The sequence below is a fragment of the Candoia aspera genome, chromosome 2 (assembly GCF_035149785.1).
Source record: "Candoia aspera isolate rCanAsp1 chromosome 2, rCanAsp1.hap2, whole genome shotgun sequence".
NCBI classification, from domain to species: Eukaryota; Metazoa; Chordata; class Lepidosauria; order Squamata; family Boidae; genus Candoia; species Candoia aspera.
The window spans coordinates 153,366,263-153,392,325 of NC_086154.1; the positions used below are offsets into that span (position 1 = coordinate 153,366,263).

General features: G+C 41.9%; 2 protein-coding genes across 8 annotated transcripts in view; one reads left to right on the forward strand and one right to left on the reverse strand.

Annotated features, from left to right (window-relative positions):
• The window catches only part of KHSRP (KH-type splicing regulatory protein), a 292,174-nt gene that overhangs the window by 254,744 nt on the left and 11,367 nt on the right, over positions 1-26,063 (reverse strand). For 2 of the 4 annotated variants that reach the window (XM_063294359.1, XM_063294361.1), the window contains 14 exons: positions 24,699-24,756; positions 23,868-24,039; positions 23,603-23,701; positions 20,704-20,802; positions 20,207-20,309; positions 19,412-19,512; positions 17,630-17,771; positions 17,391-17,551; positions 17,190-17,305; positions 16,032-16,141; positions 15,719-15,907; positions 14,855-14,932; positions 14,509-14,666; positions 12,557-13,306 (listed from right to left, as the gene is read on the reverse strand). In XM_063294359.1, coding sequence (XP_063150429.1) covers positions 13,298-13,306; positions 14,509-14,666; positions 14,855-14,932; positions 15,719-15,907; positions 16,032-16,141; positions 17,190-17,305; positions 17,391-17,551; positions 17,630-17,771; positions 19,412-19,512; positions 20,207-20,309; positions 20,704-20,802; positions 23,603-23,701; positions 23,868-24,039; positions 24,699-24,756 — 1,595 coding nt within the window. In that variant the 3' untranslated portion in view covers positions 12,557-13,297. Of the gene's footprint in view, positions 1-12,556; positions 13,307-14,508; positions 14,667-14,854; positions 14,933-15,718; positions 15,917-16,031; positions 16,142-17,189; positions 17,306-17,390; positions 17,552-17,629; positions 17,772-19,411; positions 19,513-20,206; positions 20,310-20,703; positions 20,803-23,602; positions 23,702-23,867; positions 24,040-24,698; positions 24,757-26,063 lie in introns of those variants that run through there. The other 2 variants (XM_063294360.1, XM_063294362.1) reach the window with 2 other exon arrangements.
• LOC134490967 (adenylate kinase isoenzyme 1-like) lies at positions 400-11,240 on the forward strand. Of its 4 annotated transcripts, none has more exons than XM_063294368.1 (6): positions 400-893; positions 3,689-3,853; positions 6,223-6,422; positions 8,524-8,637; positions 9,636-9,830; positions 11,108-11,240. In XM_063294368.1, the coding sequence occupies exons 3-6, from the start codon at positions 6,252-6,254 to the stop codon at positions 11,195-11,197; spliced, it is 570 nt and encodes a 189-aa protein (XP_063150438.1). In that variant the 5' UTR covers positions 400-893; positions 3,689-3,853; positions 6,223-6,251; the 3' UTR covers positions 11,198-11,240. The 4 variants fall into 4 exon arrangements, with proteins under 4 accessions (XP_063150438.1, XP_063150439.1, XP_063150436.1 ...); XM_063294369.1 differs by lacking the exon at positions 400-893 and adding an exon at positions 1,569-1,618; XM_063294366.1 differs by lacking the exon at positions 400-893 and having other exon boundaries at positions 2,570-3,853.

Consider the following 26,063-nt stretch of genomic DNA (forward strand, 5'->3'; position numbering starts at 1 on the left):
CTTCCGGCATCGCGTCGCGGATTAGTAAGAGCCCCGGTGAGGAACGCAGCAGGCGCGCTGAGTGTTACTCCCGTGTTGTTATGGGTCTGCGGAGACTCAGGGCTTAAAGCGGCTGTCAGCGAAGCTAGCCAAGGGAGGGTCTGGCAAGGCTCCCGGCTCTGAAATGCCAAGGGGCAAATAGACTTAGGGCGGGCGGAGAGGACGCAGGGACTAGAAAAGCCGTCTCTCCCACCCTTTGCGAAGGAAACGAGCCGGGTGTGGGCGTCGGGCCCTTTAAGGGCGGTGAGAAAGGCGGGGTCGCCCAAGTTGCGGAAACACGCTGGGGCTGCAGGCTCGGGTTTCCCCAGGTGAAGCCCAACCCCACTGCATGCGCCGTAGTGCCTAGACAGGACGCTGTAGTCGGCGCTGCGCTGCCCAGCCTGATATAGGGGCAGACGCTACGTCGTTGTTATATGATTGGCTTGAGCCAGAAGGGCAGAAAATTCGCCCCCTTGACTTTCCTGGACCCCTCAGTCATTTTCCAGTTTTCTGGATACTTGGCCAGGACAGAGCCGAGAAAATGGCTCTGGCCCGGCTGGGAAGTAGTGCCCAGAAAGACTTCGGCTTGCAAAGCGCTTCCCGAGAACTGGCGGCTCAGGAAATACCAGATCCGATTAAAGAAAAGGTGGGAAATGCCTTCTCTCTGGAAAGGGCCTTGATCGGGAATGCCTATACGTTCCCAGGCGGGAGCCAGAGGTACTACGCAAAAGGAGCCTTGCCCGGAAGCCCTTGGCCTCCTCCAATCCTGGACTCCTTAAATTACAAGGAAGTGGCCCCAGGGTCCCTCTGGTGTAAACGCAAGGGGTCACAGGACTGCCCTCTCAGTCTTAATCCAACTCCCCTGATTTACCAAGGTGAGTTTGTTGCAAGATGCCTCCTAGGAAATTACGAATTTTGTTTGAATGTTCTTGGGGCGTGATGGAATCACTATCAGTGAAGAGCTGTTTGGTGTGAACGTGTAAACATGAGGGCTGGAATCAAATAAATGCCGGATGAGTCTTCACAGCCTCCTAAAAAACGTTCGTCTCAGATTGATATTAAGCATCCTCCCCAGGAATGCTGTCTTGAGTTTAAGGAGCTTTTGGTGCCCGGGGGGGGGGGGGGGGGGGGCTTCAAGTCAATGTTGACTCCTGGCGACTGCCTGGACTAGTTTCCAGTGGTTTGCCCTTGCTTCTTCCCAGGGCTGAGTGTGACTGGCCCAAGGTCACTCAGCTAAATACAACTTGGTGAAGGGAATTCAATCCTTCCTTCCAACACGGTGTTTGTTTTAACGTGATCCTTTCTTTGTAACGTGTTCTGGATAACAAAGTCTAATCAAGATTTTATGCAACGGTTTTCAAATCAGCACAACTACGTACAGTTCTTTATAGAGAACGAGAACCCGCAGTTCTGCCCATTCCGCTTAAACGCTCCTTCTGAATTCTACGTGCTTCCACTCTGCTCGCGTTCCGTGAAGGCTTCTAGCCTGAACCTGAAGTTGCAGCTGCGTGGAACTTTCCAGTTTAAAGGAAAGTCTCTTTAGTGACCACTTGTCGGAATATGAGCGGAAGCGCCTGTTCCTCTCGGCGGAAGTTGTGGGGTGGGCTGTGTGCGTTAGCGTGCGGTCGTTGCTTCATTTGGAGCGCTGGGTGGGGTGGTGTAGGGAAGGAAATAATTTATGGTTTTTAAAATATGGCATTGTAATTTCGTGTCAGGCTTTGCGTTAGGAGCCCATGCTACATAGAGTGATCAAGATAGGCGGGGGAGGGTAACTCCCTTTCATAGAAACATGGAGGTGAACGGAGCCATTTAGACCCCGCTGAGTCTAATCCCCTACTCAGCGCTGGAATCCAAACTGAAACAAGAAATTTCAGAGGAAGACATGGAATATTTATTTATTTATTTATCAAATTTTATCACCGCCCATCTTCCCCCCAAGGAGGGACTCTGGGCGGTTTACAATAAGATACAATAATATACTTTTTAATTCATGTTTGGGCGTTAACAGTTCCCTTACCCAACCCTTCCTTTGCACAACTGTATTAAGTTAGACCAGGCTAGGAGAGAGCAGATCGGATCAGTTTTGTGGTTCGTAGAGATTTGAACCCAGGGCTCACATTTTAACTATTACACCATGCTGGCTTCTAGATATATCTCCCAGCCAGCTACAGATATATACAAAGCAGTTCATATATATATAGTGAATGGCTTTGTGCGTATCTGTAACTGGTTGGGAGAGTCACACAGCTCATTTTTGTCACAAAAGGTAAAACCCTGTTTCTTAACTCAAAATAAATATTATTTTATAGGAATATAAAATACACCAAGCTACACACTGTATTAATATAAACTACTGGCAGGATATAAATATAAACAGTTTTAAAAGGATGAAATGTGTTTCATATTCAGAGAAACCTGGGAAAAACTTGTTCAGATTGCTTAAGTCTTCTTAGCCCCTGTACTGAAAACTAACCAATTCAGATGTTGACAAAAACCATGCCGGTTTTTGTCAACATCTGCAAATGTTGACAACTGCTGCAAATCAGAGGTAGATTTGTCCTCAACATTATTTTGACTACATAGCATTCCCATGCACAAAGTGTTCATGTTTATTGATGCCTTGTTAAATTCTAAATGCTGGAGGTAAAGCGAAGAATAGCATATGCAATTTCGACAAGCAGCTTCTCTTTAAAGTCATGTTGACAATTCCATGAATTTCGGACCAGAATATTTCAATAACAGGAAAAGCCCAAATCATACAAACTAGTGTTTTGAATTGTTTCTCCAAAGCAAAGGGATTATAACATGCTAATTAAACATGCTCTAGGCTGTTCAGTAGAACAAATTTTAATTGCTCTAGTAATTATATTTTAAAATCAAAATAAATTTGTTTTAAAATACCCTTTGCTGATTTGCAAGGACAGAGCATTTATGCTTATTCCATAGGTCACAAAAGTATTTAAAATAATTTTTTTCCGTACTACTTTCAATCACTGGTAAAAGGAATTTACTCCTTAGGAACCTTACTAGTTCTAAAATATTCAAGAAATACAGAGTTTCAGAGCCAACAAATGAATTTCCAAGTAGCAAATGCTTAGGTTGAATCAATGGCCAAGAAGCATTTTGTGGTAAACCAAACTTAGTTGTGAGGTTCAGAGATTTAAAAAACTGAACAGAGCTTAGCCAACTCAATGCTGAAAAATCCATTTGCTTGGAAAAGGAATGTATTAGCTAACCAACGATTCCCCATAAATGCAAATCTTTTGAGAGTGTTTAACTCTATAGGCCTTCTAAGAGGTGATCTAGTGTATATTTTGACCTGAGGACTCCAGTTTGCTCAGTTTACTTCTCTCATATAATGGAGTATGTGGCTCCCTGGTTAAAACCACATCACCAGCTACTGGGCCAGAATTTCCACACACAATTCAAAGTAGTGTTATGACCTTAGAACAGCTTGAGACCAGTCTTTGAAAAACCACATTCTACCATGTTAAGTCAGCCTGGGTTTTAAAATTTTCAGGAGACCTACCATTGCTGGGCACATCAGCAGTAACACCAGACTACTTTCTCCTCTCCTGCTTAGCACTGGAACTCCTTGGCAAGGGAGGCTCATCTAGATCTGTCTTCATTGACTTCTGCTGACAATGATTTGGTTTTATTAATTTTACAGGGAAAGCATCCCCTATGAAGACTTTCCTGTGTAGCTCTGAACAAGAATGGGAATTACTCACTGTGTGCATCTACCAAGCAAAAGGCTTCATACTGACAGACCAGCGATGACCAGTAGGAATCACTTGCCTTCTTTGGGACCATTTTGCTCCAGTAATATGTTCAGGTAATCCAAATTTTCATCTATTTGATTACATGAACTCATTCTTATAGAAGAACCCGTGCAGGAAGGAACAATAGAAATCAAAGCAGGCTGAAGAAAGAGGAACCAAATCCTGCAGGTACAAGGCAGCTGGGGAAGCCAAGGATTTTTTGCTCCTACAAGGTATCAATCCATTATTCACCCCTCAGTAATTGGAGTTACTGAAGAGTAGCAAACAAGTCAGTCCTGTCAGTCTACCTTGGCATCCTTTGGTTCTTGAAAGAGAATTAAGCCAAGGAGAGATGCACTTCTTTGTGAACACAGTTTAGACTACTTGGATATTTTCTTCAATGCAAAATTGAAATATTAGTTACGCCATGAAGAAATAGTTTCTCTGTTTTGAGTCTTTAAAGCCCTCTGTTAATACTAGTAAGAATGCAACAGCTGACCTACCACAAAAGCAATCTGCCCCTTCCAGCTTTGCTGGCTCCAGGTTAGATACGCTATGACATCAGATGTCTGTGACATCAGAAAGAGAACCTAGGGGAGTCACATGTCAGCTAAGCTGAAATGGCCAAATTAGTTTTGTACATCAGTTTGAAGTCTGCTGGACAGTGTCTGGAGATCCTTGGGATGAGCCTTCAGAATGGGGATTTGCCAGGGTAGTCTTCCAAAATCCAATAAACCCTTGAAGAGTGAACTGAAAGGTACTCAGTTTCTTCCTGTTCTGTGCATGCTGTAATATTTCAGAATAGTATATGGCAAGCATTCTAGTCACTAGGCTTCCTTTGGTTCTGAATACTTGCTCTGGGATGGGGAGGGCTATTAGCTGGAAACCTTCCCCAATACCGCATCCACAAGGAATGTCTGCAAGCTTCAGCTGAATAAATATGCAAATTCTAATTCATCCAGTAGGGCTTGGTGAAGAGTATTTTCCAGGGAATCATGCGCTATATGGGCGAAGCTGGTCTGTCTCCCATTTTGCTCTTCTTAATGGGACTTCTGTCTGCCACTTGATGCTGCTGCCTCTCCAGCATTGGTTCTTTAGCAGACCTCACATTTACACGCTCGTGTTCACAAACCAAAGTAACTGCCCTTGTGTAGTTTCTGTTTTACAAGAAAATAGTATGGTGGAGTGTGCCCAGGAATAGTTAGGGAGAGGATTGGATTTGGATTTCTTCAGTCAGAGGCCTCCAGATGTGTTATGCAAGAACTCCCATCATTCCCAGCCATTATCATAATGGCTGTTTTGGAACAGCCCTGTTCCATCTACCTAATGGCAGATGAGCAAAGACCTGCCTAATGACACAGAGAAAAGAAGATAAAAGCCTGCAAACTAAGAGCAGCCACTTGCTCCCTTCCCAGGACCTTTTAGATCAACTGTACAGTCAGCTCCTTGGAACTAACCAAAATGACACAAAAGAGTGTGCAGACATTCAGACTCTTCAGAATTCTTCATCATGGCAGGAGGTTACTGAAATGCAAGGCAGAGGAAGAAGCAAGAGAGTCCTAAAATTAGACCAGATGTTCCAGCCTCAAGGTTTGGAGTTGAAACTTAAGACTTGACATAAGGCTGGTAGACTGAACATATCTGTTGGTGGTCAGTGGCAGATTTCACTTAGGATTCAGGAGAAAGAAAATGGAAGCATCTTGCTCAGGGCCATTAGAAAAAGTGGCTCGTGAGCTAAGTCATCCACCTGTGATGGGACACAAGGCTTGCACAGCCAGCCTCTGCAGCTGAAGTCAAACCCTTGAAGAGATGCTGTTGTGGGAATCTAAATTATTGGCTGGGAGGCACTGACACATTACCCCACTATAAGGTAGCTGTGTGCGCTCAGGTCCACTGAGGTCCCAGCTAAAGAGCAAAGATGTGTAGCAAAAGATGGGTATCATTATCATAGCTTTCTTTGGCATGCTGCTGTTGTAGCTGCTTGACCACCAGTTCATTCTGCCAGGATGAGAAATGCTGGTTTAGGTCAAGACCTACAAACATGCACTAGGCAATAGAATTTTGAGCAGGGCTGAAAATTGATCTTCAAGATCAGACTAAAATGTTTTGGTTGGTACTGGAGGGAAACATTTACATAGAACTCCTCCTTGGCAGTTAACTTGAGGCACGATGTAGAAAGTTCTGAACAAATCCATTGAAACTCAGCCACATGCTGTTGTCTGGCTCCTTTTCAAGTTCAGTGGAGCTTGTGGAAAAAGGCATTCCGGTGGATTGTTCACGCTGGACTAGCTCTATCTACACTTGATTGCATTCAAAACCTGTAAGGGCCCCTTTGCTTCTAGGTAAGCTGCTAGGGGTCCCACCTTGCAAAGTGCAAATGTCGCTTAATAGAAACTGCCTGAGGAATGCATCTTTCCACATGACTGTCTTTCTTTTGCTGCAGGAAAGTTGAAAGACTCTATCATCATCTTTATGATAGGAGGTCCTGGCTCTGGTAAGGGGGTGCAGAGTATCCAGCTATCTAGTAGATATGATTTCTACCATGTGGCTATTGGAGATCTGCTGCGGGAAGAAGCCAGCCGGAGCACTAGCAAGGGCAAGGCCATTAGGGACTTCCTGCTGAAAGGTGCTATGGTGCCCTCGGTAAGGCCCTATATCTATTCAGTGCAGAATCCGTTTCCATTAAGAACGTTTTAAAAACCTGGACTAGATGTAGGCTGTGCTTTCTTCCTACCAGAATGAATAGATGGGAGCCAGTTTGGTCTCTGGTCTTAACTAAGGCAATGGGCAAGAAACCAGGAGACTGAGAGTTCTAGTCCTGCCTTAGGAACGAGAGCCGGCTGGGTGACCCTGGGCCAGTCACTCACTCTCAGCCCAACTCACCTCGCAGGGTTGCTGTGGTGGGGAAAACTGGAGGAGGGAGTATTAGGTATGTTCACCACCTTGAGTTATTTATAAAAATAATAAAGGGATAAAAATTAAATAAATATAAATTAGTCATTACTAAATTAAGGGCTATTGATTTTAGTGAGACTAACACCTGACTGACAGAGTTTGGATTCAGTCCACTCTGTATGTTGCATTTTAAATAATTAAGCTCACTACCTTCAGAAGAACAGGATTTGCATAGAATAACAACTCGCAGCATGATTATAACTACCTAAGCAATATATTTGAGCTAATATTCAGTTCATCCCTTTCATTCTCATCCTGAAGATGGGAGATGCGTGTTTTGATGTGTTCAGAAAATCTATCCATGTGATAATTTCACTATCAATTAGTATGCTTATGCAACTGAGATTTCGCTTCCATTTGAACATAGTCGAGATTATTTAGAACTGATTACCATCTAACATAGTGCTAGATGTGCCAGATTTTGAGTTAGATACAACCCCTTGGCAATTCAGAAGCCTGCATATTCTTTGGCAGAATTTGTGTTAGCGAAGGATGGCTGATTATCCTTTTATAGTTGGTGTTTTTTGAGATCAGTTCAGCAATAGTCATCAATAATAAATTTTTGACAGCTCTCTCTGCAATCAGTTAAGATAGCAGATGGATTTCCCTCAGAGACATTTTACATTATAAAATGGAAGCATTTAACATTCCAGCCTTAAAGGCCGTGACTAAGATTGAGGCAATGACTGAGGCAACCCAGTGGGAACTGGGTTATAATGGGAGGTTTTTTAAAGCTTTTTTTTTTAGCTGTGGAAAACCAAACAGATGGCCTGTGTTTTTGTTTGGTTTTCTTTTAAGATTGGCAGGGAATCATGCTGTGATTTGACAGTTTTCTACCAGATTTAAGGGGTGCAAACTTTGGAGGCTACAAAAAAGGGGCGGTGGGCACAACCCTGCCCATTCTTGCTGTGATAATCACCAAGCTATAAGATACAAGACATGACCCAACCATGGTGATGTATTTGAGATCTCACTGACTTCAATCAAAAATCAAGTCAGGTATTAAGAAAGGTGACTTGACTAGACCGTTCCATCCACCACAGCTGTTCAGAAAGGCAGTAGGGAAATGGAACGTCTGGAAACGTGGCTGAGAATGAAGCCACTGCAGAGCAATACTGGAAATAATTTTCATACCCAGTTTGTGGATTTCCTGGAAGGATTTGGCTGGCTACAATGGGAACATTGCTGAAAACAACTCTGCAAACTTTCAAATATTCCATTGAAATTGTAATTTTGCAAAAAGGCTAACTAGAAATTTAAAAGCCAGCTCTAGTTTTTTTTTTGGGGGGGGTGTCATGCATGTGGGCACCCTGTAAGATGATAGGGACCCTAGTTCTGTGATTATCACCACTTTCTGATTTCCTGGGTCTATATTGGGAGGGAAGTAGTATGTATATTGCACTTTTCAAGGGAGCCCCACTATTTAGAGGCAATGATAGCCCTTTCTCAGATTCTTTTATTTTTAATCCTCCCTTTTCCTGATTTTCAAAGTCCAAGAAAGCTGCACATTTTGAATAAAAAGGCTCAACTTTTTTTTTTGACCCACTGCCATAAAATTTTGGATACCAAGAAGTAGTTGGTTACACAGCACCTCTTGAGCAGGTTACTTGTCTGGCAGGATGCTTTCTAAATCTGTAAGCATTTGCTAAAATGGATTTCATAGACTGCTGCCTTCTTCTGCATTCCCACCAAGAAGATTCCAAACTGTGTTCCATATGCTGAAAGGAAGATAGAGCGGTATAATTGGCAAAATTAGGATCATTGAGACTCAAGATGCTTGTCTTTCTAGGGCTATGTCTTGGACCTGCTGACTGACAAGATGCTAAAAGCTGAAAACTCCAAAGGATTCTTCATTGAAGGCTTCCCCCGAGAAATCAATCAAGCCAGGATGTTTGAGGAAATCGTAAGTGCAGTCTGGGAGGGGGGATGTGAAAGGATGGCTTAGTTTACAGTGGAGGCAGGCAACCTGTAGTCTTTCCAGTGTTGGGACTTCAGTCTGCATCATTCCTCGCTGTTGCTCATGTTCATAGGCTTAGGAACTGACAATATCTTGCCCATACCTGGCCTCAAGAGATGAGAATTCTCCATAAGATATCATGAGTTGGAACAGGAGTCACTGGATAAATGGGAACATGAAGCAAATATTTACTGGTAGTATACTGGTTGGCTGAACACAGGATTATTTGTTCTGTTTTAGCTCTAGGAAAGAACCTGAAATGGCTTAGTTTAGACCAAAAAAATCTGTGTTAGATATTAATGAAAAGCTGAGGGGAAAGCAAGGATGCTAAGAGATGCAGATCTTGCTGCAGAAGGTGTTGTGAAAGTGTAGGGTAAGAAATGTTCAATTAATTCTCACACTGCTCTCCCCTACTGAGTATTTTATTTCCATATGGCCATTTCTAGGTCAGAAAGAGAATAGCACCTCAAATAATTTTAACTGTGAGGCGCAAACCTTCTGAAAACTTTGTCACCTACAGTAATCTTTTGATTTGCTCACAAACATTTGGCTATTTAAACCTAATTTTATCAGTTAATGGGCCACAGATTAAGGCAAGTACGAGGTAATGGAGTTTATCCCTGCCCTGAAGTTTGCCCTGCTCAGGCATACTGCCCCCATCTGCACTTTCAAACATACTCTTCTCATTGTCAGTACCAGCCAGCCTCTTGCCAACAAGTTTGAGTCAGCTTTTGCCTGCAAATCTTCCAATCAGGCAAACTGGCCTCCTTTTTCATATCCTTTTGCCACAGAGATATTCAGAGCACCTTCCTCCTGAAATCCCCCTGAAATTTAAGTAAGATATTTTAAGTACTGGCTTCTGACTATAGTCTCCTCCATTCTCATCTAGAAAAGGATTTCAGGCCAAGCATTGAACTGACCAACTTGTACCATCTGTATTACAGGTGGGACGTTTGCCCAACATTGTTATCGTGTTTGACTGCTCTACAGAGACCATGATCCAGCGGCTGATGATCAGAAGCCAACTGGGCCAAAGAGTGGATGACCATGAGAGAATTATCCGGCAGCGACTTGAGACTCACTACACACTGTGTGAACCTGTCCTCACCTACTACCTGCAGAAGAGCATACTCCGGAATGTAGGTCCCTATCCTTTGCCCTTTCCCCCCGATCCCGGGCAAGGAAGGCCTAGCTGCTCGGGATCGGATAGCCATGCCCAGTTAGATTCTGTTTTGGACTAAAGCAACACTTTCTGACAAAGATGCTCTCTCTTTCCCATTAAGAGAGCCACCTGTGAAGCTGGGCCCACCCAAATGATAGCAATTAAGAGGGAGGAAAAGGAGGATGTGACATGATGTAGTATACTTTTTACTTTTGGAGTATTTTAACTATGAGATGTATAAATGTTTTAACATATTGCTATTATGTAGATTTGCAATTTACTCATATACATTCCTTGTAGCACACAAATTTGTACTTGGTTTGGGAAAAGCTGCACAAAGCAATTTTTTCCCCACACAGCACATCAGAAATTAGAGGGAATACTGCTTAGAGGAAAATTAAATTTGCCGCACTGGGTATATTGTATTAGAAGCAATGCCTAGTTTTATTATTCTTAATAATGTATATATAGAATATTAAGAAATATGTGGTGGTATTGCAGATATTTAACTTGTATTTTGGTTCCCTCTGTCCACCAGCATGCAGTTCAAAAGAATCCTAGATTTTCTTTAAATGTGTTGCTTTTGATCCAGTAAAGGAAAAGCGCTATATAGTATTCTTAAAAGTATGAAAAGGGTAATTATTTTTTCCTTTAGAATAGCTAAAATAATCTTTCTAGTGTCATAATTTGCTCTGTCTTGACAGCATAGCATTTCACATGAGCATATCCTAATACCAGTTAATTTCATTATTTCTTAAACCAAAATTATCACAGTACACTCTAAAAGGCTATTTTAGCATAACATTAAATATGGGAGAATGAATTGACAGTGCAGGCTAACTAGCTTTTACAACTTTCAGATTGTTTTTATTCCTCTCAAGGTCACCCAACAGAATTGACTGAAAATAGCTTCAGGATAAGTACAGAAAGGGCATAAGCCATTTCTGAAGATGTTGCCTAACCTGGCAATGAAACATCTGCAAGAAAACAATAAGGCTCAGAGAGCACCAAGGACTCCACAAGCCATTTCTTCACTGAAATCACATTTAGCTTAGTAAATTAACTGTCACAAAGGTCACTAATTTAGGGTTTTTTTTAAAAAAAAAGTTTGGCCATAACATCTTGGGATAATCTCCATGTTCAGAGGAACGTATTTCTCAGTATAACAGTGGTGTTATTAAAAGAAAAAGAGCTTAGAGAGGCTGGATCACTCCAGACGAAGTATCTAAGATATCACTGCTTTTGTATTTGCAGATCCTTGGGGAGGAACCCCCAGAAGTAGTTTTTGCCAAGTGCTGCGGTGTTGTTGATGACGTGATAAAAGCAGCTACCTCAACTGTATAGCTATTTAGTTCTACAGAAAAAGTTTTTAAGCTCTGGTCCATTATCATGCCCTCCTCAGAATTTTTTTTTTTTTTTTTTAATCAATCCTGGTTCACAACTGCATCTACCTCACTTGATAATTTGCAGCACAATGAGTGAACAGAATCCTTTTCAAAACTGCTTTGTATGGTGATGTATTCAAACGCCTAGGTTAATCTACCTCCATCTTGCAATCCCCAAGAAAAGCCATGATTGCAAGTGGTTCTCAGTAAGCAAAATTTACTGCCGGCCACCATGTAGCAGCCAATGAAGTTCACAACCACAGAATAAAGGGAAGCTACTACTGCAGCATATACAGAAGATGTGATCTATACTAGTAGTTCTAGTTTATTCCCTTAATTAGTACTGGGATCCTCTTTCTGGAATTCCTCAGTCAAGCATACATTCCCACTTGTTTAATTTATCTCTAGAATCGGTGGTTTGTATTTTCAAAGGGTGTTATCTCTCCAAGTGATTCTTCTGAGGTAGCAGGACTCCAGGATAAGCCATTCTAGGAATTACTAAGCAGCCATGAGGATTTTCAGCTGGTGTTGACACGTATTAGGAACATAAATAGATATAATTATAGTTGGGCGCTTTCCCAGCACACCACTTTTGAATTGTAATATATACTTTTCACAGATCTGAGGTCACAAATGAGTAGCAGCAGGAGATGCAGTGACATTTTAAAAACAACCGCTTATTTACCCATCACTTCTGTTAAGTTATGACTAGTGCCCATGTCAGCAGATACTTGAATGTCTTGCATTATAGCCACTCTTCACATTTCTTTCCCTTTCAACTCAAAAGAAAAAGCTCAGCATCTGTAGTCCTCGGTCGAGTTTGGTATAGTCCTTGGTCTCTTTCTAAAATCCCTCTGCAATACCAACTCAGACTTTGAAGAAATAATTTATCCTAGCCTATCATAGCAGGGGTGGAGATGAGGGACAGGGAAGGAAACCAAATGCTGAAGAAAATCATTCTTTACTGGAAGGAGTACCCTCATGTTTATTCCCAAGTACCTTCTCAGGTCCTGCAAAGCATTTCAGACCAAATTATCCAAATGGATCTAACGATGAATAATCTGCTAGGGGGATCCAGCCACTGGTGCCAGATGCTGGAAAATTCACTTTTATAAAGTACCCCTCCCATATGCTGATGCTTAAGAATCTTAAACTTTACAGTGCAGTACATACATTGAATTTCAAGATCATCACATGCCAAACCACAATTCAGTCTACAGAACCTCATTAAGAAATAGCATGCCCCTGCTCACATCAAATGTCTGATCCCACTGCCCTGGGACCTATTTTTGGAAACACACACAGTTGCATCAGAGACTTTAAAACAAAAAAGCATTTTATTCAACAAAAATGCACAAATGCCTGCTCAAACTATAAAAACACAGGAAGCTCTTATCATGACCATTATCAGGCTTTTACAACAGCTATATTGTGAACAAACATCAGCTTCAAAAAACCCTATAGACAGAGAGAGAAAGACAGACACCACCCAGCAGACACGGGGGGATGTTTTGTTATCATTTATTTGTGAAGTTAAAAACGAGCGGTAAAAAGTAAAAATTTGAGCATATAATTGTTTGTTCCAATTTCCTCTTGAACAGACAAAAACACGACAGATCAGTCCCAGCAGTGGAGAAATGGAAGGGCAGGGATGGGGTTGTCTGAAACACCAACACCTTTGTCCGAGGAATGTTCCAACTCTAACTAAAAAGCAGAGTGACTTTTCCTTGTAAAGTTTATTTTTAAAACAGAAAAGAAAAAGAAGTGTTACCCTGAAAACTGAGGTGCGTGTCAGGCAGGATGGGGTCTGGTGGAGGCGGTTTTAGTCGGCTATCTTCTATGGCTGCTGGCTCAACATTAGGATTGGAGATCTGGATTTATTTTAAGAGAGACGTGAAGGCGGCACGGCCAAGATTCCCAGAAGAAACCCAGCAATCAGAGCGAACAGGCCAGTTCCCTTCCCACCCTGCCACTTCCTGCAGCAGCAGCAGCTGCAGCCGCCGCCACCTCTCTCTCCAAAACAAAAAGGTTCTCGGAGATGGGGAGGGTCACATTCAGCTCACTGAGCCTGTGGAAGGGAGAAAACACGACAGGAGCCTGTCACTGAAAAAGGAAGCAAGAGAAGGTACCTACCCCCATGGTTTCAGGTAGGGGACCCGTTTTGCTAAAGCTCAGAGGACCCTTGAACATTACCAAATGTTTTTCCAGGTACAGTAATACAATATAGAAATAAAAACAGTACACAGTGAAGAAGGCAGTATATGCTTACTATGCATGCAATTCTGTCTCTCTGGCCTATTACTAGCTCATCATTTGGCCTCATCCCAAAGGTCACCATCATTCAATTTAGCAATCAGCTGGGCAGCACAGAAATGAAACTGACAGAACTTCCTGTTCATCACCTGTCCACTGTTTATTAGGGAGACTGTGGAATACTCCAGCCCGATTGTATTTTAGAGAGCCTATTCCCCTGGCCAGCCACTGAGACAACAGCTTCTCTCATCCTGAAGAAATGCCACACAGAAAATGAATGAGAAAGGGCCTTCAAGTTGACAGTTTTGCTCATCTGCCAGTGACTTTCCTTACAGAATATGCCAGTGACATTAGCCTAGCAGGGGTTGGGCACACTCTGCAATTCCACAAGCATATTCACAGAATTTAGTACTGGAGAAAAAAATAAGCGTACCTGAGAGCTCCTGCTTTCTGTTCTGAAAATAGTGATCAAGTTTTCATGGTTGTGAAAATACATTTGTAAAACACATTGCAGGTATTTTGAACAAGAGAAAGGTCAGGCTTCTTGGAACCTTTGTACCAATGGCCAGCAAGGTGTGTCTGTAGCCAACATGGGCACACTGGTTTGATGTACCTGCAGTCTATACAGGCTACACTTGGGGGGGAAAAAACAACTTAGGGTTCTGATTTACACAAACACATTACATTAATCTCACCCATGAGCAAATGCTAGAAATGATGCACAAGGTCACTCTCTCCCTGTGCAACCTACACTGGCAGTTCAGTCTGATGGCAAGAATGTTACCTAATGTCTCAATGTGAGCTAATTTACTTATATTTATATAGCTGCCCCCCTTGTCAATGGATGGTTGCTGGTGCTAATGGACAGAAACTGGGTGCCCTGCACCCCAGATGAAATAAGAGTACCAAAATATTAAGCTAAATTGAAAAGTATACGCATAACAACCACCCAGACAGAAGAGATTACATTACAGGAGTCGACTGCTAACTCAAGCCCCAAGCTCCTTCTTCACTCACCTGCTGTCCCTGCTGTGTGGGGGGTGGCACTGGTCCACCAGCACCAGGCGTCTGTCCATAATAGGCAGCCTGTTGTCTGTAGTATTCTGCCCATGCTGCACTATAGTCCGGTTGAGGTCCTGGTGGTGCTGCTGGCCCTGCCCCAGTCGCTACTTGAGCTGCTTCCAAAAAGAAAAGAGGGACTGGCTATCCCGCCCACACCTATTCAGACAACCCCCCCATTGGCTCAGTGCAACATACCCCCACATACGAACGCACAGAGCAACCCAAAACCTTTCAAGCAAGCATTCCAAACCCAATCCAATTTGTCCCAGAAAACCTTGTCTATAGTATTCTGTTATCTCACCTTGCTTCTTATAATACTCCTCCCAGGCTTTTGTGTAGTCCTGCTGGGGGGGAGCTCCAGGCTGCTGGGGCTGCTGGCCTGTAGGACAACAAAGTCAAAGGACCACAGGACTTGGTCACACACAGCTTTTGACTATCCAAGAGGCATTTTCCCCTACGGAATCCAGAATTTTAAAAGGAAGGGTCTCAACTGCCCATGGCATTAACTACCAGCAGTGCTGGCAGTCAACCAAAAATTATGGGTGCAAGAATCAAACAGGAGAGGCTGCAACCTTGAATGATTTCATAGTGTGTTCTTAGAAGTAATGCAAGACAACTACAGTTTATCATACTTCTGGAACCATGGGAGAGATGCTCATCATTTATAAACTCATAATCAGGAGTTATCACGTGCAGGCACCCACTGCCCTGCCTAAGTCAAAGAAAGTCCAATACTGACAAAAATATTGGGGAATCGTCAGGCAAGACAAAATTATCCTGAAAGCTATTCCAACAGATATGGAATAAATAACAAACACTTATGTACAAAATCAATCATCCTGCTCCATTAAAAAGAAAACACTGGATCAAGATACCCAGTTATTGGGACCAAATTATATCACTTTGTTTTCTAATGTGTATTTTGTCAAAACTTTGCTTGCGTGAAAACAGACACTTGAGGTTTAAGGCACGGACATTCAGACTAATTCAGTTCTTTCTGCCTAAACCAAAAGCACACAAGCCACAGGTAAAGGAAATGAAGAGATTAATAGGTAGAGAAAAATCCTGAAGTGTACTGAATCAAGCCGTTACCTATAACCCTGGCAAAACAACCCATTAATGTTCTTTTCCAGCAAAAGAGAGAAGCACCTCTAGAGTCAGTTACCTAGTTTTTTGTAGTACTCCTCCCACGCTTTAGTATAGTCCGACTGTCCAGTGGGGGGTGGCTGGGGGGGCTCTCCTTGCACCGGTGGTGCGGTGGGGGCTGGCGGTGCTCCTGGAACCGGGCCAGGAGGCTGCTGGTAGTAGTGCGAGTAATAGGCTGCCCAGGCAGCGTTGGGGTCTGCGGCTGCTGCTGCTTTACCTGGAAACATTTGACAGTCTGAACACAAGCCTGGCAGTTCCTGAAGCCACAAATGTAGTTTGTAATCCACTCTGATGACTAATAGTGAAGGGGTTGTTTAAAAAAAAAAACACACCAAGCCCTGACAAATACTTACTTGGGTCATGAGGAGCAGGAGGTTGCCACTGTGGGTAGGCATTTCCCCAACCTTGAGGTGGATACTGAGGTGGTGGTGGTCCCCCAGGGCTGAAAGAGTGTGGGGGGGGGGAGGTTAGCATGCTGGGTCAAATATGAGGCTGTAGCAATGGGGATTTTGAAGTAGCAAATGGCCCAAGAAGTTACTCAAGGAGCAATAATACTACTGCTTGGAGAAACTGGAGAACTCCCCCTTCTGCCCCAAGCAGTACAGGATTTCAAGGTAACCGTCCTTTAGTGAACAGGGAGCTCTGTTGCCATTAACACAATTTGGTATCAGTAAGACAAATAAATTGCCAGTGGCCAACAGAGAGCCAGTTTGGTGTAGTGGTGAAGATGCTGGGCTACAGACCACGAGTTCTAGTCTTCCCTTAGGCATGAAAGCTGACTTTGGGTCAGTCTCTCTCCCTCAGCTCAACCCAATTCCCAGGGTGGTTGTTGTAAAGAAAATAGGCAGAAGCCTATTTGAGTTGAACAAAATAAAGGCAGGATATAAATCTAGCAATAAAGAAACATTAAAAATAAGTAGCTGACTTCTAGGAGGAGGCTGGCATGTTACTTTTTGAGAATGGTTGCCTGCGGTACCTACGGTAACTACAAACTACCAAACTAACCAACAGTATTGCAGCACAGCCATATGAAACGGCAGCTTGTTTTTATATTTCCACAGTAATAGTTCTCTCTATGCATTGCATGTAGAATAGCTCATGGCCAGAAGGGTTGCTGGCACCATGTGCCAGCCAAGAGCCAAATCACCCTGTGAAACCTTTTGTACAGCTATTAGGCACCAACATCAGGACACACAGTGTAAACCATGCTTCCTTCCCTCAGCAGCATTATTACATAACTCTTGGGATGCAATTCTTTTCTCTCCATTCACCTAATCCCTGAAAAATCCCCCAAACAGGAGAAGGGGTTTTCATCAAATAAAGTTTTGCCAAAGGGGACTTCCTGTTTCAGCTGAGCACTGCAGGAGACAGGACCTCCCAGACACATTTCATTTAGACTTACACAGATTTCTTTCTAGGTTCTGATTTCAGCATCTTGGCTACAACCAACAGACTGCAAAAGGGATCAAACAGAAAGAAAAAGTACTTACTGAGGAGGTGCACTGGGTGGTCCTTGACTGAAAGGCCCAGGGTTGAAGGGACCCATGGGTGCTGGTCCAGGAGGTCCACCAGGTCCAGGCCCTGGCCCAACGGGGCAGAGGGGACCCTAAGAAAGAAGCATGTAATCTGTCAGTCAGAACTGCCGCATCAAAAACAGGAGATCTCTTGTGCAGCTAGAGGTGGGGAGTTACCTCAATCTTCTCCTCAATCAGCTGTTTGGCATGATCAATCTGCTGAGGTGAGCCACGGATAATGAATAATTTGAAGTTGGGGTCTCCATTGGGTGGTAGCTGCCGAGATATTTCTACAAAGGCTCCCGTCTGCTGATTTATGGCCTTTACATTTTCCCCACCTGAAAAACAAATGGAAGGTAGCAACGGGATGCTTGATCCGTGCCTGCTTGGGACAGCTCAAGAAAGGAGATGCTCACCTCTGCCAATGACCAGACCACATTTGTGCGTAGGTATAGAGAAGGTCATCTCTCCTCCTGGAGGCCCCCAGTTGCCCTGCCCTCTGCCCCTACCTCTGCCTCCAGGAGGCATTCCCGAGCCTGGAGGGCCTGGTGGGCCACTCTACAAAACAAGAACACAATTAACTTGAATGAGGTGGGTAAAGCAGAACCAAGTATTGCACCTGAATTTCTAGAAGGGAGGGCTCTCACTGTGTTGTGAAATGATGCACTAAAGAATTATAGTAATGGTGTTACTTTCCTGAAAGAGATCATCAGAGCACTCAAGCTGCCCTGCAAGTCAGCTTGATTTTTCACCTGCAGGGTGTTCTGCAAAAAGGTTCTGAGCATGTTCTAGGACTAGGGTGGGCAATGACCCACGTTCCATGGACCACATGGCGCTCCCTAGAACCTGGTAGAGCCCCCAAAGCCCCTTCCTAAGCTGCTCTGGCAATGTCTGCCAGCCTTTAATTTAAAGGAGGGTTTACTTACAACACCACCAACAATGATAATCAACAGGAGTACACACATGAAATGTTTTATTTAGAGCTTGGGACAAGGGAGCCACTTGGAATATTCCATCAGAACATTCTGCATGGGTATATGGCAGCTGGACAAAACTCAGCATGCTTTTGATGCTCTTTATACAACGTAACTGGAAACATCTTGAGTATTTCAGACATTTGAAAACACAGGAACTTGGAATAAGCCCCTGCTCTCTCCCCTGGTCCCTGCTGCTGTACTAGTTAATCTGAAAACTTTTTAGAAAATAAAACAAAACAATTACAACTGACAGCAGAACACAACAATCACAACACTCAGAATGGCCAAAGCACTTGTAGCTGCCCAGTCTTATTCTAAAGGCAGATCAAAACCAATGTGTTTTGTCTCAAAGTCACAACCAAATCAGTATTTTGTTTTGAACTCAAAACAAGGGTTTTAAAATCAGAACGCTTTGCATTCTCTTAGCAATAGTAAAATTCATCTTCCGATACAATCTCAGTAACAATAAGTAATGATAACAGTAAGTCCACTTGGGCTTCAGTTTGTAAGAATGTAATTCTATTTGCATTTGTAACCACAGCAGCACAAACACACTCGATCCACTTTTCAGCCAAGCCCCACTGAGAACAAGATCCCCAAACCAATTCAAAAGGTCAACTATGAGTTTCAACTTGAAAAAAAGAATGTTGCTCAACCGTGCTCTAGGGCACAGTTTGTGAGGCAACAAAGGCTGCATAGTCTGCATCAATGAAAGTGCAATGGGGCAGAGATTCCTAAACACAGAAAAAATCCTTGAAGGAACTATGTTTGAAAATCTGATAAAGGATATCTTTCTCAGTTATATATGACAGAAAGAAAATATTAAGAATTTTAAAAAACTGTTAAAAATCAAGTGCAAACCAAATCCCAGAGGTTATAAAACATCTGCTGAAGTTCTGATATCTTAAGATGCTTTAGTGCCTCTTCAGTCAAACATGAGTGAAAATGTTTTAAACTTATATATTTACTGTAACAACTTATAAAGCCACCCATTTCAACGAGGTGACTCCAGGTGGTGCACAAAACTTAAAATCAGACCCCCCAGTAATTTATAACGTATTTTTAATATTTTGTAACAATTTATATAGCAATCTACAAAAACATAATATAAAAGCTTAATTAATTCTTTGCAATTATTTTGTTTCCAAGATGAGCTCAGCTCAACCAAATGGCAATTCTAGCACTCTAAGGGGTGAGATAAACTCCCAAGGCCTGTCATACCCGAAGACTCTGGAGAAGGTCATTGATAATCCTGGCAGCATGTTCACATCTGTCAGGAGGACCCATGATATGGGCAATTTTCTCAGGACCTGTCCCATCATCTGAAATGACAGCCAAAACAAGTTCTACATTCAATTGGAGTTTAAGAATTAGTACGCTTGTCTGTGAACTGGGGGGGTGGGGGGGTACCAAACATGCATTAACATTCAACAGCCCTCCATCCAATTTATGATTTCCTCCTCAGCAGCAAAAAGCCCCTTTAATTTCATGGGAGGAGAACATGTATAGTTCACACACACAATCACTAAAAAAAATGTAGATATGGGATATACTTTAATTGCCAGAGTCCCAGGCTAGGAAAGACTCCTGTCCAAAATTCAGGAGACCCGTTCCAGTCAGCGGAACTACAACAAACTAGATGGACCCAGGCTTTCATAGGAACTTGCCATGTTTCAGTCCCAACTTCCTGAGAAACCTGGTTTGTTCCAAGTTTGAACAAAGGAATACAAAGTTCTATAGATTTTCAGTTATGTAAAATGTCTCTTACAGAGTTTACTTAGATCACAACTGAGGAAACTGCATCCCCCAATTTTCAGAAGAGACCACTGCAGAAAATAATTTCACACAAATAGGAACGAAAGCAAATTTGAATTAGCAACAATAGTGATAAACAAATGAGGATTTCTGCTGAAGAAGCATGGACAGAGAGAGAAGGCGCACAAGAACATGCCTGACATTTTACCATGCAATGTGAATACAGGCTATGAAAGTGAAGGAGAGATTGGAGCTTCTCACCTTGCTTGAACTGGATCCGAACTCCAGCATCGTTCTGTATTTTCTTAATCATCTCTCCACTCCGCCCAATGACCACACCAACAGAATGCCTGGGGACTGGGACCTAAGCAAATTCATACACATCTTATTTTATTTATTAGATCTGTACGCTGCTGAATCTCCCCAGATTTGTGGCAGTTTAAAACAATAAAAATCAATTGAAAAAACAAAAATTAAAGCATCCATATATATAAACTACCCAGAACCTTCATCTGGTAAAAGTAATAAATGCAGCTGATGACCTATCAATCACCAAATACCCTCAGGGAAAGCTTTGTTTCCGCCAACATCTGGAACGGAAGGAGCTAGTTTTACTTCCAGAGAGCGCTGTTCCAAAGTATAGATACCACAACCAAGAAAGAGTGTTAAATAAATGAAATATTGCTTTGACAAGGGATTAATGCCCAACTGAAGCTATTTTTTCCATTGCCCTAGCAAAGCACCAAATATGTTCTTACATCTATTCCTCCACCAATCCTCGAACCATATTCATTCCGGTCACCAAAGCCTCCCTGGTCCCTCTCTCGTAAGATGTCCATTACCATTTCACAGGCTTGCTGCAAAGAAAAATTAGCATTAATTTTGGAATGATTTGGAACACGCCATAGAATATTTCACCTAAGAAATGCTAGAATTTCCAATGAAGAAGGCCTTTGTCTGAGTGTTATCAAGGAAGCTGGGCAATTCTGGGTCACTGGTAGAGTACAGCTGTAGATAACACATGCAGAGATTTGTCGGTGATCTTATGAATTGGAGAAACAAAGATAAGAGGAAGGAACAAACTGAAGGGCAAGGACAGAGATTTAGGACAGAACAAACAAGGGAGAGTTTTTAAAAGGTGAGGTAAACTTTATGGAAAGGGAGGGAGTTATAGGTCAGTGTAGTCCCAGATTCAGGCTCTGAACCCTCCACTGAAAAAGGTCCTTGGAACAGGGAGAGAAGATCCAGCCAAAGCCTTCAGTTAAGTCACTGTCAACAGGAAGAGAAACCAACAGATTATGCAGGGCACTCATCTGGTCCAGGAAAAAGCCATACGTTCATAGGAAGGGATCCAAGAAGAGGTGTTACACAGCATTCAGACTGACAGAGCAACTGAATGTGTGCGTGTGGTGGGACAATCAAAATGCAGCAAGAAAAGTGCAATAGTCAAAGAGGAAACCACTGGAACTCTAATTGAAAAGACATTTCACCAAGTTATTCAGCAGAGATGGCAAGAAAACATTTAGTAAACTGACCAAATATTGTAAAGTAATAGTTAGCTAAAGCATTAATCTTTTTTAGAACCCTGCTACTGACCCCTGCTCTGCTACATGCCACCAACAAATACAAGCTAATGTATTAATGAACAAGGAAATCCTCTTTGGCTTTTATCAGGCTGTAGTTTTAAAAAAAAAGGTAAAACAACTGTATAAAACAAATCCAATTCTTAGTAACAATTGTGCTATACAGGCAGGCTAATTTCAACTGTCAGCTACAACACGGAAAGGATGCTTCTTGGTTCTGATGCAAGCAAATCGAACCATGGGGTAGCTCTGAAAAGAGGATTCTGCCTTTGATCACTGCTATATCAGAAATCCCTGCCTTTTTAGAGGGTGATCAGCAGAAAAAAACTTTGCTTTGCTCCTGGAAGCTGGAAGGCCAGAAGGTAAACTGCTTTCATTCCTGCTAATTAAATACATCTTAATGAAATGAAAAAAAAATTGCCACCTACATAGTGACTGGTTGGATGTACATATCTTGAGACAGTAAAACAAACATGTTCATGAACCAAAGACCCTTTCCTCCTCAGTGCACTTTCTGGGTAGAGCAGCCATTGCTTTCCATTATATCTGAACTGAAGAATCATAGTTTCTAAATTAAATGTAACAGGAAACTGGCAGTGTTGAATTGTGCTTTTAATCAAAAAGAACAAAGCGCACAGGCAACCAAAAAGAAATGCCCATATGCTTTAAAAATGAGAGTCTTAATGGATATCTATGGTATGATAAAGCTAAGGTGAATGTGGATTTTAAAAATCATTATGTTAGATGGGCTATTCTTCGAGTATGGAATAAGTATAAATTCAGGTTTTGCCTGAAAACACCTTTGTGGCTTTCAGCACAAGAAGCATTTTATAGATGAGAAATGGTAAGTAAACATAAATGGTTAACTTACCGTGGTATGCCAGAATTTTCTCAAGGGGATTGTAAAATGAAATCAAGAGAAGATTTGACAACAGGAGGTTATTTTTGTCAATGGTTTTCTTATGTATAATTATCAGAAGGATTTAAGGTGGATAAAAGATTTTATGGTTTTGAACAAAGTAAGACTGAGTTTGAAATAGAATTATGTATGATGATGACATGTTATTGCTAAAATGTATAAACTTTTGCTGAAATATGAGACAGAAGAAGAACAAGTGAAAGAAAAATGGGCTAAAAAATTTGGCTATAATATACATATGGATCAATGGGAAAATATGTGGTTGAAAGGATTGAAATTTGCATTATGTTCTAGCCTTAAAGAGAAGTCTTATAAAATGATGTATCATTGGTATTTGTCACCAGAGAAATTGTCTAGAATGTATAAAGGCACTTCAAATCTTTGCTGGAAATGTGAATAACATGGAGGGACATTTTACCATGTCTGGTGGACATGTAAAAAAGCCAAAAAAATTTGGGTACAAATCATACATTAATTCAGAAGATTTTAAAGGTTAAAGTACACCTGAAACCAGAGATTCTTCTTTTGGGACTAATGGACAGGCAATTAGAAAAAAGCCATGGAATTTTGTTTTTATATATGACAACTGCAGCGAGACTATTATATGCTCAAAAGTGGAAAGGTTCGACATTACCCACAATGGAGGAATGACTGGTGAAGATGATGGAACTAGCAGAGATTGCTAAATTAACTTCTTTGATTAGAGAAAAACCAGCATTTACATTTATGGCTGACTGGAAACCCCTTATGGACTTTTTGCATGAAACAAAACAAAATGCACCTATGACTCGTGGTTTTGATAATTAGGAAAAAAAACCAGGGTAATAGAAAAAAGTGAACTTTTTTTTTGTAACCATAGAGTAAGAGTTAATTTTGTAATAGTAATAGTACTTATATTTGCTGCAAAAGAAATCGGAAGGTTCTTCTATTTCTTTCTTTCTTTCCTTTTCTTTCCTCTTTTTCCTCTTTATTAGTTTGTGTTAGTTTTTATGTTCTTTGTAAAAGTTTTAATAATTTTTTTTTAAATGAGAGTCTTGAGTGATACAGTGAATTCTTGTAAGTCCATCACAGTAAAGGGAAAAATTAAATTACTCCCAACCCACCCAAACCCAGGCTGATGAAATCAATAAGTGGAACAGACAGAGTCTACCTTACCTGCACTTTGTATGGGTCACCAATTATTCGAAGAGGCTTATCTACATTTGTGTTTTGTGAACCGTCCTGAATTAGAATCATTTTCACTCCAGCCCGTTCCTACATCAAGGGGGAGTAAGAAGTCAAACAGGTTGCATAGCTGTCTAGAATTCATGTAAGCCCTTTCCCCTTACACGCAACTTAAACCAAGTCAACAGTAGAGGAGGAGGAGGAGGAGGAGGAGATGATGATGATGATGAGGCTAATTGTAAAACATCAGTCTCACCTGCAACTGTTTAATGGTCTCTCCTCCTTTGCCGATCACCAGGCCTGCTTTCCCAGCTGGGATCATGATTTCCTGTACTGTACCATTCTGCCCATTGGCATTATCATGGAACTGACCAGGTGGCCCACCACGCCCTCGAGACACAATATCATCAAGCATCATCTTTGCCTTTCTACAAAGAGGAGAAAGAAACAACTCTGAATGATGGCAAGTTACAAGATTCTGAACCTTTCCTCTCTGACAACAAAGATTTGAAATGGAATTCCCAGCAATACCTTCCAGCCTGAAAACATCTACAAATCAGCATGTTCTATGTTTGTTCCACAGCTTTGTGCATACAGCTAACAGAATTCATTCCAGTTGCAAACATAATCATTTTATTTTTGCTGGCCAGCTATGAACTTGCATTTTGCATTTATTTCAGTTTTATCCCTGCTTCTTCAGCAACTACAGATGTGCCATAACTGTAATACTCAATGAAGATTTTAGTACCATTCCTCATGCCAGCCTAGCAAAACATTCCTCTTAAGTAAAATGCTTCTCTACATGCAAGACCAAAGTTAGCAGCCACTTGTGCCTTTTAGGTGCTGGCTGCCCAAATTATTATTTCTTCCACATGAAAGGCAGCCTTCTTGATTAAAAACACAGTTATCTATTTACTAAAACAAATTCCTGAATTAAATTGTTAAAAGAGCGGGAGGGACATAAAACTGGGCCAGTTCAAGCAGAAGCTGGCATAAAAAAAATTAACAGCATGGAACAAAACAGCTTTTGCAATAAAAGAGATGCTTTTCTTCCTGAAAACACAGACAAAGACCAAAAACGACTCACTGTACAGATTCTGGTGATCCCGTCAGAGAGACACTCCGCTCTGGTAGTCCTCCACTGTCTGTAGGGGAAGGAAAAGCCATCAGAGGATAGTTGTCAACTTCTGTCCATGTCAGTATGTTTTCCCAAAGAGTTTGAGCCTTCCTCCAATCATGTATCATCAAAAGGGGCTGGGATAGTTGGACAGGTCTATAAAACACAGCTTGCACTCCCTACAAACAGGGTTCTGGATGTAATTGACTGGTCTGATGTTAGAAGGAAGCAGCACGCAGACAGAAAATGTAGATTACAAGTCTTAACAGCTGAAAAATCTACTGCATAATTACAGGCAGTTCCCAGGTTACACAAGACCTGACTTCTGTGAATTTAACTTTGTGCAAGGAATATAAAAGATAGTGGTTCCCATGTTTATGTCTGCGCAAACACGACAGCCAACCTACACAAAAGTCAACTTGATAAGTGGTCCAAGAACAGAAGGGTATTTAAGGCTGTATTAAGTCAGCCCTCAATGAAAAAAGCTTTCTGGCTGTACTCTGTAAGAACACCATGCATATGCTCCCATTTTGACAATAAGTTCTTTTTCTAGGATTCGTACATCATAGTACACCGTAATGTAGCTGATTTGATTCTGGTTTAGCACTAATGTGGAAACAGATATCATGGTTCATAAACTATGATTTAAGACAGTATGTGTGAAAACTGACTTATGCAACCAACTATGATTAAGCAAACCATAAATTAGCACAAGGCAGGGCAATCTATGTGACTCCGAAGACTCAAGTGATCCTTGAGAAATAAAAGTTAGGTACATCACAGTTAACCACCACCTCCAAAATGCAGCCATTCCCACATCTCCACCCATCTTGGAGACCTCAGTTCCTTCCCTCCAAATGTTAAATACAACTTTCAGCCATCTAAAGGTGGCCTGCTCCTGGCAATATGTGAATGTAATCACAAAGCGTATCAATGTACCACTTATAATACTAACATTGAAATTCCCTGCTGGTCTTCCACTGAAGAGTTGCCCAGAGTTGAGGTTTACAACAAGAACAACCCACAGCCTGTGTGCAGCCTCTGAACATTCTTTTTTCAGCCCCCTGAAACTGCACCAGCAATATTTAGAGACAAACAGGTGTACTTTCCCACCTATTTTCAGCATAAAAATATCTGAAGCTCTCCCATGACATTGAAAGACTACATTCTCCGGCTCTACTAATTGCATTTACTTCCTGAACCAAACTCATTTGATGAGCTCTGCGGCTGAGTCCCAGTCAGAGATACCATTAGATTACTGCCCTACCCACTAACACTCCTCTGATTGTCCAAAGGAAAAGCAAAAATGTGGCCCCAATTCCAGAAAACGATTGC

Excerpts from the sequence above, each read along its gene's own strand:
- LOC134490967 (XM_063294370.1), top strand. The coding sequence starts at position 4,476 with ATGGGGATTTGCCAGGGTAGTCTTCCAAAATCCAATAAACCCTTGAAG. Across the intron at positions 8,638-9,635 it reads CCAGGATGTTTGAGGAAATC|GTGGGACGTTTGCCCAACAT; the intron begins GTAAGTGCAGTC and ends TCTGTATTACAG. Across the intron at positions 9,831-11,107 it reads AGAAGAGCATACTCCGGAAT|ATCCTTGGGGAGGAACCCCC; the intron begins GTAGGTCCCTAT and ends TTGTATTTGCAG.